Raw genomic sequence first — 15,083 nt, forward strand, 5'->3', positions numbered from 1 at the left:
CATATGGTGTCATTAGTGCACATACAGTCAACACCTCAATTTAACAAACTCTGGAAATGTGGAACAAAATCTTTTGATTGAGTTGGCTTAGAAACAGCTAAGTCTGTTTGTATGAAGTTTTGTAACTATCACAGCAAAACAGACCCAGCTCTATCCAATTGCTATTACTAGCCTCCAGTTCTTCTCTGTTGATCGATCATTGTGAGTTTACTGTTCTATATAGACATCCCATTTTAATACATGTTAATTTAAGCTACAAAACAAATTCTGGCCACAAAATAGAGCGAAACACCAACGTCAAAGACCTGGGAGTGATCATGTCGGAGGATCTCACCTTCAAGGACCATAACATTGTATCAATCGCATCTGCTAGAAAAATGACAGGGTGGATAATGAGAACCTTCAAAACTAGGGAGGCCAAGCCCATGATGACACTCTTCAGGTCACTTGTTCTATCTAGGCTGGAATATTGCTGCACACTAACAGCACCTTGCAAGGCAGGTGAAATTGCCGACCTAGAAAATGTACAGAGAACTTTCACGGCGCGCATAACGGAGATAAAACACCTCAATTACTGGGAGCGCTTGAGGTTCCTAAACCTGTATTCCCTGGAACGCAGGAGGGAGAGATACATGATTATATACACCTGGAAAATCCTAGAGGGACTAGTACCGAACTTGCACACGAAAATCACTCACTACGAAAGCAAAAGACTTGGCAGACGATGCACCATCCCCCAATGAAAAGCAGGTGTGTCACTAGCACGTTAAGAGACCATACAATAAGTGTCAGGGGCCCGAGACTGTTCAACTGCCTCCCAGCACACATAAGGGGGATTACCAACAGACCCCTGGCAGTCTTCAAGCTGGCACTGGACAAGCACCTAAAGTCAGTTCCTGATCAGCCGGGCTGTGGCTCGTACGTTGGTTTGCGTGCAGCCAGCAGCAACAGCCTGGTTGATCAGGCTCTGATCCACCAGGAGGCCTGGTGACAGACCGGGCCGCGGGGGCGTTGACCCCCGGAACTCTCTCCAGGTAAACAACTGGCATATTTGTATCTAGCCATACACGTGTATTGTACAATATACTATACATTAATACATTCAGTTTTAACTAACATACAGTGTTCCATTGATTTTGATGCTTAAGTTTTCATTTTTGTTTTACAGATATGCAAGAAGTGCTATGAGAAGTTCCCACAGGAGTTAAAGAAACGCCTCAAGAAACAACACGAGATCCAAGCCCGTGGTGGCAAACCATTACCATAAGTATCAATTTTTGAAGACTACTTGATGTTGAAATCTACCAGCTTTTCTTTGTATATCAGTGGTTAAATATACCAGCAAGTATGTGAATAAGACAATGTGCAGTTTATGACATTTATTGAGAAGTTTCATCCCCAAGGACTTTATTGGTGAAGTCTCCTGTATGCAAAACGTCTTCTCAATACATGCCATACACCACATGGTGTCCTGTTTGCATGTAGCTTTTTCTTGTAACAATAATAATGTAAATCGTATCTAATTCAAAATAACTTGCTTATTTGTCCCTAAATCATAGAATATTAAATTTCATATTCTTTTGCCCGAGGGATGCAAGTAACTTTGGGTTTAGATTACCAGGTTTGGTACATAAATAGATTAGTAAAATTTTAATTTACTTTTTTATTCACAAATATTTCTCATTGGTTGTTTGCTTTTGCTTGTAAAGTTATTATACAGAACTCATTAGCAGATATATTGTATATGCATGAACTGTGTGAAGACTCATTATACGCACAAGATGGCATCTTTAACCCTTAAACTGTCCAAACATAGATCTACGTTCACGTGCGTAGCGCTCTGAACGTACATCTATCCTTTTTTTTACATGCTTTCAAATGTAAAAAAAAAACGTAAATCTATGTTCGGAGCACTACGGACATGAACGTAGATCTACGTTTGGACAGTTTAAGGGTTAACAAAGGCAGACAAGTTACGGAAAATGCTTAGATTGGGGCATATATTTGCAGAGGTGAGGAACCTTTTTATGTTGAAGGCAGCAATAAAGTTAGCTGTGATGTAATAAGGCTGCATTCAAGAAATTTTGTTTATACTGCAAAATGTGCTATTTTGTAAAAAGTTAATTATTTTATAATAACTTCAAGAAAAACAATTCATTCATAAGGCTGCATTAATGCTTTAGAAGGCTGCAGGTTCCCCACCCCTGGTATAGAGCTTTATTATGTCTTGACTTGAACTCTACATAGAGTAAATATTGTTCTATTATGGGGTTGTTTTGCAGTTTGTCTGTTTTCATACTTTTTGGCCATGTACCATGTCATTCTAGGAGTCTCTAATGAATTATTTATGAAATGTTGGAGCTTAAGTGTTATGACCAGAAGTTTTTATGTATATTTTTAATATTTGGTGTCTTCTCACAGCACAGTAAGGTTGGCTTATTCAATCTTTATGCTCCATAATCTTTAGAAATGAGGTCCTTTGATGCTGGTAAAAGGTTCATGACCCAAGGACTTGAAGCTACCCTCTTCCTCACTGGATCTAACCTTATTTGGTGTTATATGACCCTTATGGGTTTAGCACTTCATCATGAATATAATGTGCCATAATAACATTGAAGATCTTTTTAATAAGGTGGTACTTCCATCCATGTCTTCCATCATCCATCTTTCTCATCATAACATGATCTATATTTTTACTTATTCTTGCAATCCTTTCAAGGAAGGCTGCCTTGATGCTAGTGGAAGGCTCTTGATCTTAGGAATTAGAGCTACCTTTCCCTGTCTTTGGATCACTCCTTGTGAAAGGCACAAATGTCATTACCTGTCTTGGATCAGAACTGATGACCTCCCATTTCTCAGTTGCTGTATGACCCCTATGGATTTAGTGCCTATTTTCTTATACTATAACCATAATTACTTCATATTTATTCATATTAAGCTTTCCAGAAGTGATAACACACACAGTGTTCGGATATCACATTCGGTTTTTCATTTTTCATTCTACATTAACTTGAAAAATTCACTTGTAATATCATGACATGTACACTGGATCTGTCCAGAACTCTTGCTTTGCTGTTATCAGGTCCCTACTTTAAACAAATAATGTACTGTATGAAACCCAATATTTTTATTGGGCATTCCTTCTAGAGAGAGACTTTTTGTGTCCCCTTCCCTCCCACATTCTTTTTTTTTTTTTTTTTTTTTTTTTTTTTTTTTTTTTTTTTCTTTGGTGGATTAAATACAACTTGAAAATGCTAGTAGGAATGTCAGTGTAATTTTTTTTCTTTGTTATATTACTATGAAATTTTGCTTAAATTTAGGAGGTCTTATTAACCCTTTGAGGGTTTTGGTCGTACTAGTACGTCTTACGCGTAGGGGTTTTTGACGTACTAGTACTCAAATTCTAGCGGCCTCAAATCTAGTGGGAGAAAGCTGATAGGCCTTCATATGAAAGAATGGGTCTATGTAGTCAGTGTGCACAGTCTAAAAAAAAATCCTGCAGCACACAGTGCATAATGAGAAAAAAAAAACTTTGACCATTTTTTTAATAAATCAGCGACTTTGCAGTGTATTTTCGTATGGTATTTATTGTTGTATTCTAGTTTTCTTGGTCTCATTTTATAGAATGGAAGACATATTACAGAAATTGAGATGATTTTGACTGGTTTTACAATGAAAGGTGCCTTGAAATTGAGCTCAAAGTAGCAGATATGTTCGATTTTTACCAAACTTCAAAAGTAAACAAATCGTGCCAAGCGTGCAATACACGTCAACTGGTGAGTCTAATATTCTTTCACAAGTGCACAAATAATATTTATACCATTTTTTACACTAATGCAGTAGTCTGCATAACAGTAAATCTTATATTTTTTGTGAGAATAAAAATTCAAAGTGGAAAGCAAAAGAATATAAGAGGCGCCTTGAGACGTGACTAATGACTAGAGGAAATGTCATTTTAGTGCCAGGAATGTCTTTCTTGTTTATTCTGGACTCTATTCGGAAATTGGCATCTTTTGAAATTTGTGTGAAATTGGCAAAATTGCTAAATTCTGACCACTGTACTGGATAGTTGAATTTATAAATGGGTGGTTTCTTGCACCCATTCGATAGAAAAAATGGAGTTCTAGCGAAATATTCATGTTTTTTGTCGACTAGTACAGTGAAATTGGCCGAAAATGGGGCTCAAAGTGGGCAAAATCGCCGATGCGTAAACATCGCCGAGACCACTAACTTTGCGAGAGCATAATTCCGTAAGTTTTCTATCAAATTTCAAACTTTTGGTGTCTTTATGATCGGGAAAAGATTCTCTATCTTTTCATAAGAGAAAATAATTTTTTTTTTTTAAATTTGGCCGACCCTGAGAACGAGTTTCGGAGAGGGCCTGTCGACCCTCAAAGGGTTAATTGGTAAGGATTATTTTTATTATGGTCATGATAATGATCAGGATGATACACTGAAGATAGCATTAAATCTATTGTAGAAATCCTATTTTAAATAAACCGTTTTTATTTTAGTAACACTATTGCTTTTAGTTTTGGAAAACTTGCAGTGTTTAACAAATGCCCATTTTCTGTTTTCATTTGTTTTTTAAAGAAATAATGCAGGTATTTTTACACATCTTCCACTATGCTGTCATTCCTGTAGTTAATTCTAACAAGTTTACTCAAATTTGAGAAGGTACAAAAAAAATTAGAAAGTGTCATCTCTCTTCCCCATCCATTTTTTAATGAACAGTTATTTTTTAGTCATTCTTCCTAGCTTAATCCTTGAATTTATTGTGCAATCACAGCTCTTAGCTTTTATATTTTTCTCGTCTCATATTGTGGCCATCATATGAAAACTTCACATTTTAATATTGGTTTAATTTGTAAATTTTCTTTATTTATATAAATGATCTCTTAAAATTAGCTGTTGGAGTATATAATTTTTAAACATTTGAATTTATTTGATCTTTTAGTGTTGTGTATAATGCCAGTATCTCTTATCAGACATTCTTAAGTTTTATTTTCATGCTGGCCAACTCCCACCAAGGCAGGGTGACCTGAAAAAGAAACACTCATTACAGTTTATTATTTTCTTGGTACCTGTTGACACATTCATCCACTTTGAAATCCATCATCCATTATGTAGTTGTCCAAATTTGTAGGCTGTCTTTTTAATAGTTCATTATGCTTGCAATTATTGCATAATCCAGAAATATATTTATGTAATTGTTAATTTCTCTAGCAAATTACTTTAGGGAAGCCTTGTAATTCTGTGTGATCTAGTAGCTAAAGGGGACTGGTTGGTAATCCCATGCCACATTTTCTACTCCCAATATCTCCACTAAATATTGTCTATAAATTATCAGTACAAGCACCAATCCTTTTGCTACCCTACTGGTTGATGTTGATTGATTTTTCTTCCTAGCACTCTTGTGTTTCTTGCATAAAATGTTCTTATACATTTCCTTGTATTTTACTCATTTTGTTTATAATTTGTAGAGTAATCAGGTAGGAAGAATTAGCACAGTTTTTTTTTTTTAACTCTAACAGTTTATACACTCAGCATGTCTGTTCTTGTCCTAGCTTTGTGACTCTCATAACAGCTAAAAGTTTGACATACAGCATATGAGTTGGCTAACCTGAAACCTGTAGTATAGTGGTCACAGCAGCCAACTCATAACTGATTGATAGGACTTAGGCTTGAATCCTTGGTAAGACATACACACAAATCTCTCTACACCCACTGCCCCTGTTAACGTAGCAGTAAACAAGTTCCTGCATCTTGATAAAAACCTAGATTTAGCAGACTATTTTGGGCTGTAGCCTGGGATTGGTCTCAAGCGTGTTAGACCTCAGTAAGTCAAGGAGTTCCTGTTCTGTACACGGGTATACCATACCATAGTGTTCAACTATTATATTATTACTCTAGTATATGATTATCTTTTTTCTTTTCAAATGTTATACCTGTCACACTTGTTAGCAGGATTAATCTGTGGTTGAAGGTATCCTAGACTTTTTTTTTTTAATCAAGCTCCAGCTTAAGAATTTACATACCAATTTCTTGGCATCTGAATAATGTATAAACATCAGATAAAAATTGTATAAAAGTGGTATTGTACAAATACAGTAACCTTCAACCATGCATTTGGGGGACTTTCAGGTATCATGTTTCTTAGGACAGTTATGTAACTATAGGAAGGAACTGGGATATAGTACTGTACATCCCTTGGTTGTCTTCTAACTAGTGTCTCATTGTATATTTTATTAAGTTTTCTTTGCATTCTCTGATAACCAATTTTTTTTCCATGCCACTATTATTATAAAAATTCATGCTACTATATGCTACACATTTTGTAATCTATAATTGAACACATTCTAACACATTCACTAGTTTTTTTGTTTGCAATAAAATATATATTTAATATGAAAAGAGTATGACAAACATTTTATTTTAACATACAGGCCTTTTCCCACCAAGGTAGGGTGGCCCATCATTCACTCCATCACTGCCTTGCCAGAGGCACACTTACACTACAGTTATAAAACTGCAACATTAACACCTCTCCTTCAGAATGCAGGCACTGTACTTCCCATCTCCAGGACTCGAATCCGACCTGCCGGTTTCCTAGAATCCCTTCATAAATATTACCCTACTCACACTCCAACAGTATGTCAAGTCCTAAAAACAACTTGTTTCCATTCGCTCCTATCTAACACTCATGCATGCTTGCTGGAAGTCCAAGCCTCTCTCGCACAAAACAACCTTTACCCCCTCCCTCCAACCTATCTTAGGTTGACCTCTACCCTGCCTTCCCTCCACTACAGATTTATACACTCGAAGTCATTTTATTTTGTTCTACCCTCTCTACATGTCCTAACCACCTCAACCTCTCCTCAGCCCTTTGGATAATAGTTTTGGTAATCCCGCACCTCCTAATTTCCAAACTATGAATTCTGTGCATTATATTCACACTACACATTACCCTCAGACATGACATCACTACCTCCAGCCTTCTCCTTGTTGCAGCATTCACCACCCATGCTTTGCACCCATATAAGAGTGTTGTTATAACTGTACTCTCATACATTTACCTCTTTGCTTTCATAGACAAAGTTCTTTGTCTCCACAGACTCCTCAATGCACCACTCACCTATTTTTCCCTCATCAACTCTGTGATTCACCTCATCCTTCATAGACCCATCTGCTGAAATGTCCACTCCTAAATATCTGAATACATTCACCTCCTCCATACTCTCTCCCTCCAATCTGATATCCAATCTTTCGTTACCTAATTTTTTTTTTATCCTCATCACCTTGCTCTTTCCTGTATTCACTTTTAATTTTCTTCTTTTACATACCCTACCAAACTCATCCACCAACCTCTGCAACTTCTTTTCAGAATCTCCCAAAAGCACAGTGTCATCAGCAAAGAGCAACTGTGACAACTCCCACTTTGCGTTAGATTCTTTATCTTTTAACCCCACACCTCTTGCCAACAACCGAGCATTCACTTCTCTTACAACCCCATCTGTTACTTTAGTACATGTATATAATTTTCTTTCAGGTATTTCAGGATTTGAATCTGTGTAATGCAGAAAATCAAGAATCTCATGTTCAGACAGCAGTTAGATTTTTGAATTATTATTATAATCAAAAAGAAGCGCTAAGCCACAAGGGCTATACAGCTAGATTTTTGAAGATATAGTCCTCTACTGAAACAATGAATTTTTGTTTATACCTCTGTAAAAATTTACAAGGCTTGCTGTTCATTACTTAGTGTCATAGACCCTGTCCTGATGATACTGACTCAACCTTAGTAACACTGAATAGAAGGATCATTACTATACAAGTTAGTCCTTAGGCAAGTATTTTATTTCTTACATTATCATACAGTTTTAAGTGTAATCCAATGAAGTATTGGTGAATGCCATTAAGTGTTAACTCTCGCATAGTCTGTTATCGTTTGTCACTCTTGCTGCATACTTTTTCTTGCTTAAAAAAAAAAAAAAATGTGAAATTAATGCAGAGGGTCTGATACTTAGTTCTTTGGTACTATACCTAACTTACCAGTGATATACTGAAGTCATACATTTAAAAAATTAATTAGGATAGTGAAATATAATAGTAAATACAGTGTATATAGTAGAAGCTAGTGGGATCTTTGTTTTTGTCAGATTTGAAAAGTTCTTCCTGCTAATATGTAGATCAGATATTAGACGTATATATTTTTAAATTTAAAATTCATTTAGTTTATATTTTACACTAAATCCTTGCATGCGAGTCAAGTAAAAAAAAAAATATTTACCATTGGCTGTTGTAGTAACTAAGAGAACATTAACTTCATTCATTTGGTGTACGTTTTAACCTTTTTTATTTTATGCTGTAGGAATTAGGTAAACAGCTGACTGTTGTACAGCAATTTAATGTCTTATAAAAAAATTTTTTTTAATAAGGAATTAAGTAGCACATTAGATGTACATGGCCTAGGTTTTGAGGGGCCAAGACTGTGCAAATTTATTAAGAAATTAATTTCAGATGACCCTTCTTTTCATCGACTCAAACTACTACCAGGAATCGAGTCTTAGTTGAACCCTGGAAATTTAAATATTTGTACATTACTATACAGTATATCCTCATTAACGACGCTTTAAGATAATTTTGACGAGTCATTATTAAATGAAGCTTTGCATTTTAACTCATTTTATGCTGGTGATTTGTAAAAAAATATCAAGTCTGTAGTTGACCAAGAATGCATTTTTTTGGTTTTAGTTAAATATCGCATAATCCCTTTCATACATATTAGTATGTAAAGCATGGCCTGTACTTGGAATATGATTTATTTTTGCTCGATTGTATTATATAATGTGTATCACTAATCTTTAATTATCATTATTTTGTGACGGACAGTAAGCTACATTTATCGTGTACATTTCTGTAATTAATCTTCATCACTAGGTATGAATGAAAAACATTTTCTGAAAACTATTTTCCCATGTCTAGTAGTACATGGAGGTGCCAATAGTAGTGTAGTTATAACAGTATTTAGTCTTAATATGTTTAAAGTGTTACTGATAGTTTTATAGCTTTGAATCTCTCACCAGTGCATTCTTGTCACAGCTGTATGCTGTGTATAATTTCTTTAAAGTTGAAATAGGTTAACTGTGTAAATGAAACATGCACTGTCCTTATTACTTGTTAATGTACTAATATGTGTTGTACTTGCATAATTGCTATAATGTATTGTTAGTAGGGATGACAAGTGGCTACTTGTTAGTTAGTTTCGTTCTCCCGTTTAATTGTATACTGCTGAGTGCTTTGTGAATAAAGTTTGCATATTATTAGCTGTCTTCCTTCAGGCAGATGTCAATTGTTCCATATTAATTATGCTACTCTAGCACAGTAGGAATTGCATTTACATGTGGACGACTGGAATTCCAAATTTAAACATAATTCCGGAAGAAATTACTTAATATTCATGCTTCAGATTTCTGATCCTTAAATGTTACATATGTAACAGATAAGACTGCAGCTTGGTTGAGAGCTGCACATTGCAACAGTCCACCACTTGACCTCTGTAGGACTTGCACTATTATTGTGCAAAGTCAGTAAAATGTTGCTGCTGAATACTTGGGTGCTAATCCTGTGCTAAATAGATTGTAATAATACAGTAAGATGTCATTGGTTTGTAAGATAATTTCCAGTTAATATGTGACAATGTATTATACATTTCTTAGTATAACTTATTTAATGGTACTTCATTCAACTTTAGAAAGTGTCATATAATGTTTTGTGCGATTCGTAGTAATTAAGAGCTGCACAAAAATAAAGGCCATGAAATGTGGTTTTCTTGAAGTCCAAGTAGCATTTTTAACTCAATAGGAGTCTATGAATTTAATTTTCAATAGATATATTTGCAATACTGTGAAATAAACTGTTAGCTTTAGAATTAATAATAGTTTTAGATAAGTGTCTCAAAGAGAGGATTTAATGAAAACTGAATATTTATTTAATAAAACCAAATGTCATATTTTTGTGGTTCTATTTACAAACCACTTCTTAAAATACCCTACATATTCCTCTCTTTGTATTATATTTAAATTTAATACTTAAAAGTGTATTTTTTAAATAAACACTGTGTGCTTATTTAGTGCCTTTCTGATGCCTTAAACATTAAAAAAAAAATATGCAAGAGCTAGGTAAAAAACAAGGTTCTTCCACAAACTAAAGGCAAAGCTTAATGCACAGGTTTTGAAACGATTCTATTTATTATTTAAAGATCAACAAAGATATAACAAGTTCATGAAACCTCTGAATTTCCCAATTACAATTATGCCAGTATTTACATATCGCATATTTTGCTTATTGTAAAAACGATACAGTATTGTAATTTTTACTTAGATCTTAAAGTACTTGTTATGGCTTTGTAAGAATACACTGCAATGCTTATTTTAAGTGTTAGCTGAGTGTGCATGAGGAAGTACATTGTTCATGCTGAGTAATTAAATTTAAATTTTTGTCACTAGTACAGTATGCTTAGCTTTTTGTATTAGGATGGTCCTACATGTTTAGTGGATTTTTATGAGTAAACAAAGAAATTGGAATTCATCTTTTATAGTGCTATAATTTTTAATACAGTAAAGATCCTGTTGTTCAATTTTTTTCTTCAAATGTACTAGGTCCCCAGTGCTTTGTCAGTGTTTTATTATATTGGGTTCTCCAACGTTAAGTTACCTACAAATTACTCGTGTAAAAATCTAAACTTTTATATTAAACGTGAATAAAGCAAAAATTACCAGTCAGATTTCAGGTAGGCGAGTAGGGAAGTTTTGTGTGACCTTTACAGCTTTAACATTTCCCTTTTCAATGTAATGTATGGTTTCATGCTTTTTGTTTGATTATGCAGTTTTTCCCCTTGTTATTCTATTTTTTGCAGTCATTAATTATCCAATAACCAGCTCTGACTAGTCAAAGTATCTAAGGAAAGGAAGCCCCTTCCCCTCCAAGGTTTGAAAGAATAAATCTGACTTGCCAGGTGGTCAGATAAAATAAATCTCACTGTGCACAAGTCCCTCAGGTCACGAACTTAAATGATTGACTGTGTGCAAGTCCTGGTGCTATTTTGGACTAGGCAAAACCTGGTTTTAAGAATTTCAGAGATAAAATAACCAATTCATAATTTAAATTCGAGTTTAGAAAACTCTCAGAGTAATGCGTTTGGTGGAAATAACTTCACCTTTTGTGCTATTCAGCTTAACTTTGGTTGAGTGGGGTCTAGGTAACATGACCTTTATTGTATAATGTACACTATTTGAATTCTGATATTATGGCATCACATTGATATGTTCTTCACTAATAGTAAACCCTTGCTGTAAATGGTCTATGTAATGGACTATGGAAATACATAACTAAATCAACCGAATCAGTCAATGCAAAAAGGACAAAGTTCTTTGCTTACAGAGTTGTCTATATTGTTATTGTACTGTCAGGACAAAACAGGCTTTTTCCACCACAATTGCTATTAATGGCCACTTGCTCCCCATTAGTTTGTTATATCAACGGTTTACGTATTTTTGTTGTACAATAATTTATATGCATTTACAAAATTTGCAGCATTAATATATCTTAACTTTATTGCTAAATAGATTTGATTGTTTTCCTCCACAGTAAAGGTTGTCTCATTGACAGCACTACCAAATTTGTCACAAGAAATGCCTGTACATTCCTCATAGTTTACACAACTGAAATATCTAAATAGTGTTGCTGACACTGTTGATGGATATCTTCACTTTACAGGACAAGTTTTTATTGGCAGGCACAATGCAACTTATAGAGATCACAAATTAAAAATGTTATTCCAATAAAGCTTGCTCTGCCAAGTGTGTGTTTTATTCACCATCTCACAGCTGTAGTTTTCTTACCAAACAGTTGCCTGCAGATAACAGATTTCGACGGAAAACGGTGGTGATGCACTTCTGTGTAAGAAAAGCACAAATAGTTAGGGTGGTGCTGTGAAATTTTTATGACAGACTGTGGTTAACAGTGCTTCCTGATTGGTTGCTTTGTATGCTTTTTCACCAAAGTGCAATAAATTGACATTGTATTGGTGTTTCATTACCTCCTTTTATCCATAATTCTAGGAATGTACTAGAGTATATAATACAGCCTCTCCTCACTTAGCGACGTACTTGTTTACCGACAACTTGGACTTATGATGGGCCCTCTGATCGGTATGCATACCTAAATAATGTTTATTAGTTAATTTCCTCTTCTTTTTTTTTTTACAATACTCGGTACATGTATAAACATTTAAAAATATACTAGATATATGTTATAAAAGGCACAAAGGTGACATTAAAGTAATATCAAAGATGGCTGACACAAACCCACTACCATTATAGTATGCTGCTCACTTAGTGACGAATTCGTTTACCGACGTGGTCTTAGGAACGAAACTGTCGTTAAGTGAGGAGAGGCTGTATAGGGATGATGAACAGCCCCACCTTTGATGCAGACTCCCTCTGACATTTTGTCAACAACTGGTTTATTACACCAACTTTGATTATTATTCTCAAAACTTTCAATGCTCTCCACTATTGTTAATTCTGCCTCTTGCATACTCCTGACCCCTCACTGGTCTCTGATTTGTACGCATTTCATCTTTAGCGTATCCCACCCTGTAGCACTAGATGATCCTTGTGGATTTAATGCTTGGTTTTGATTGTAATAATAATGGTGATGATCAACAAGTAAATATTTAACAAAAAATACTGGCAGTGGATGATCAACATTAATATACACATTCAGTAGAATAAATAAAATAATATGATTAGGTCAGAAGCAATTTTAATGATTAGGTATGCTTCTAAATACATTCCTTCGTTTATATGATTAGCCATCTAATAATTGGTCATCAATTTATGCTGATCACTATAGCTTGTGCAGATGCTGACTGCCACCTACTAGCAGCCTCTTTCCAGAATGCATTTCTCATTGGTCCCCCCCCCCCCTCAAGGGAGGTTAATTGATGCTGGTGAGGGGCTCTTGATCTAGGGAATTGGATCTGTGCTCCAGTTCCCTGAGTTGAGCCTGAATACCTTCAATGCCCCCCTCACATGTGCTGTATAATCCTACGAGTTTAGCACTTCCCCGTGATTATATTATTATTATTATTATAATCAAAAAGAAGCGCTAAGCCACAAGGGCTATACAGCGCTGCAGGGTAGGGAAGGAAGCAAGGGAATTGGATGGCAGAAGGGAGGGGGGATGATCAGCAGGGTACAGAAAACAGCGGGGCAGGGGATAGTACGGGGGTAGAGGGTAGCAAGAGATACAAGTAGAAAGGGCTGAAAGTATCAAAATTTGTGGAGTAAGTCAGTCGTTGTCAAAAAGTCAATGAGAGAGTCCGGATGAAAGGTGGGTCCATCAGCGAGAAGGGAAGGTAAAGAGAGAGCAGCGGGGCGAAGACGACGACAGAGGTAAATTCTGCGTGCTCGTTGATAAAGTGGGCAGTCCAACAGAATGGCTGACTGATAATGGAGCTTGGCAATTCTCACAGAGAGGAGCAAGACGCCTCTCCATGAGATATCCATGAGTAAGACGAGTATGGCCAATGCGAAGACGGGAGAGAGTAGTCTCCCAACCTCGACACTGGTGATAAGAAGACGGCCAGTAACCTATACTCGGTTTAATAGACTGAAGTTTGTTGCCGAGCATAGTAGACCAACGTTGTTGCCAACGGGTGTGAAGGTGGGAAGATATTACAGCAAAATAGTCCGTACATGGAATACCTCTATAAGAAACTGGTAGGTCATGTACTGCTGACCGCGCAGCAGTGTCTGCCTGTTCATTGCCCTGTACGTCAACATGACCAGGGACCCAACAAAAAACAATATCTTTATGCTTAGTAAAGATGCGGCGTAGCCAAAGTTGGATACGGAGGACTAAGGGGTGAGGTGTATCAAATTTTTGTATAGCCTGTAAAGCACTAAGGGAGTCTGAGACAACCACAAATGATGACACAGGCATAGATGCAATACGGATAAGTGCTGTAAGGATGGCATATAATTCAGCAGTAAAAATACTAGCTGAAGATAGTAAATGCCCTTGTACGACGCTGTCCGGAAACACTGCTGCGAATCCTACGCCGTCAGAAGACTTAGAGCCATCTGTGTACACAGCAATGGCATGAGAATGAGAGTGAAAGTGGTCAAGAAAAAGAGAGCGGGAAGCGACCGTAGACAGTTGGGCTTTCGAGCAAGGGAGGGAGAAAGAACAGACTCGAACAGCTGGAACTTCCCAGGGGGGTAGGGAAAAGTGTGATGCTACATGTACATAGAAAGGTGGTAGTTGAAGAGAAGACAAGAGCGAATGAAGGCGAAGAGAGAAGGGACGGAGTAAGCAGGGGCGGCGAACAAATAAAGAATGTCTACTAATATCAGTGACCATTCTATAAATGGAAGGATTGCGGAGATCATGAGAGCGTACATAGTAGCGCAGGCAATGGGCATCACGGCGATCGGATAAGGATGGAACATTCGCTTCTGCATAGAGGCTTTCGACAGGGGAAGAGCGAAAAGCACCAAGGCATAAACGTAATCCTTGGTGATGAATGGGGTTAAGGCTAGAGAGAGTAGCAGGAGATGCCGCTGAATAGATCTGGTCACCATAATCAAGTTTCGATAAAATAAGGGTGGAATGTAGGTGAAGGAGGGTTCGACGATCAGCTCCCCACGAAAGATGAGCAAGGGTTTTAAGAAGGTTCAGCCGGCTGTGACAAGTTGCCTTCAGAGAGGTAATGTGAGGTTTCCAGGATAACCTACGATCAAAGAGGAGGCCCAGAAACTTGACTGTATCACGTTCAGGGATACGTGAGCCATAGAGGTACAAAGGATGATCAGAGATGACAGAGCGTCTAGTGAAAGTGATTTGGTGGGTTTTAGTGCTGGAAAATTTAAACCCATGTGTGGTGGCCCAATTGGAAACACGGTCGACTGCATGCTGGAGAGAAACTGTAAGGAGGTGACAGTCAGCGCCTGCACAGGCAATAGCGAAGTCATCAACATAGAGTGATGACCAAATATTTGATGGAAGACTAGAGG

The 15,083-nt window shown here is 36.6% G+C and overlaps 1 protein-coding gene across 1 annotated transcript in view; it reads left to right on the plus strand.

The window, feature by feature from the left end:
- Positions 1 to 12,085, plus strand: part of LOC138850916 (LIM and senescent cell antigen-like-containing domain protein 1) — a gene marked incomplete at its 5' end in the record, with an annotated part of 28,527 nt that extends 16,442 nt beyond the window's left edge. The window contains 1 exon segment of the mRNA XM_070081583.1: positions 1,169 to 12,085. Coding sequence (XP_069937684.1) covers positions 1,169 to 1,267 — 99 coding nt within the window.
- Positions 12,086 to 15,083: the final 2,998 nt, after the last annotated feature.

The sequence above is a fragment of the Cherax quadricarinatus genome, unplaced genomic scaffold, assembly GCF_038502225.1.
Source record: "Cherax quadricarinatus isolate ZL_2023a unplaced genomic scaffold, ASM3850222v1 Contig3231, whole genome shotgun sequence".
Classification (NCBI taxonomy): Eukaryota; Metazoa; Arthropoda; class Malacostraca; order Decapoda; family Parastacidae; genus Cherax; species Cherax quadricarinatus.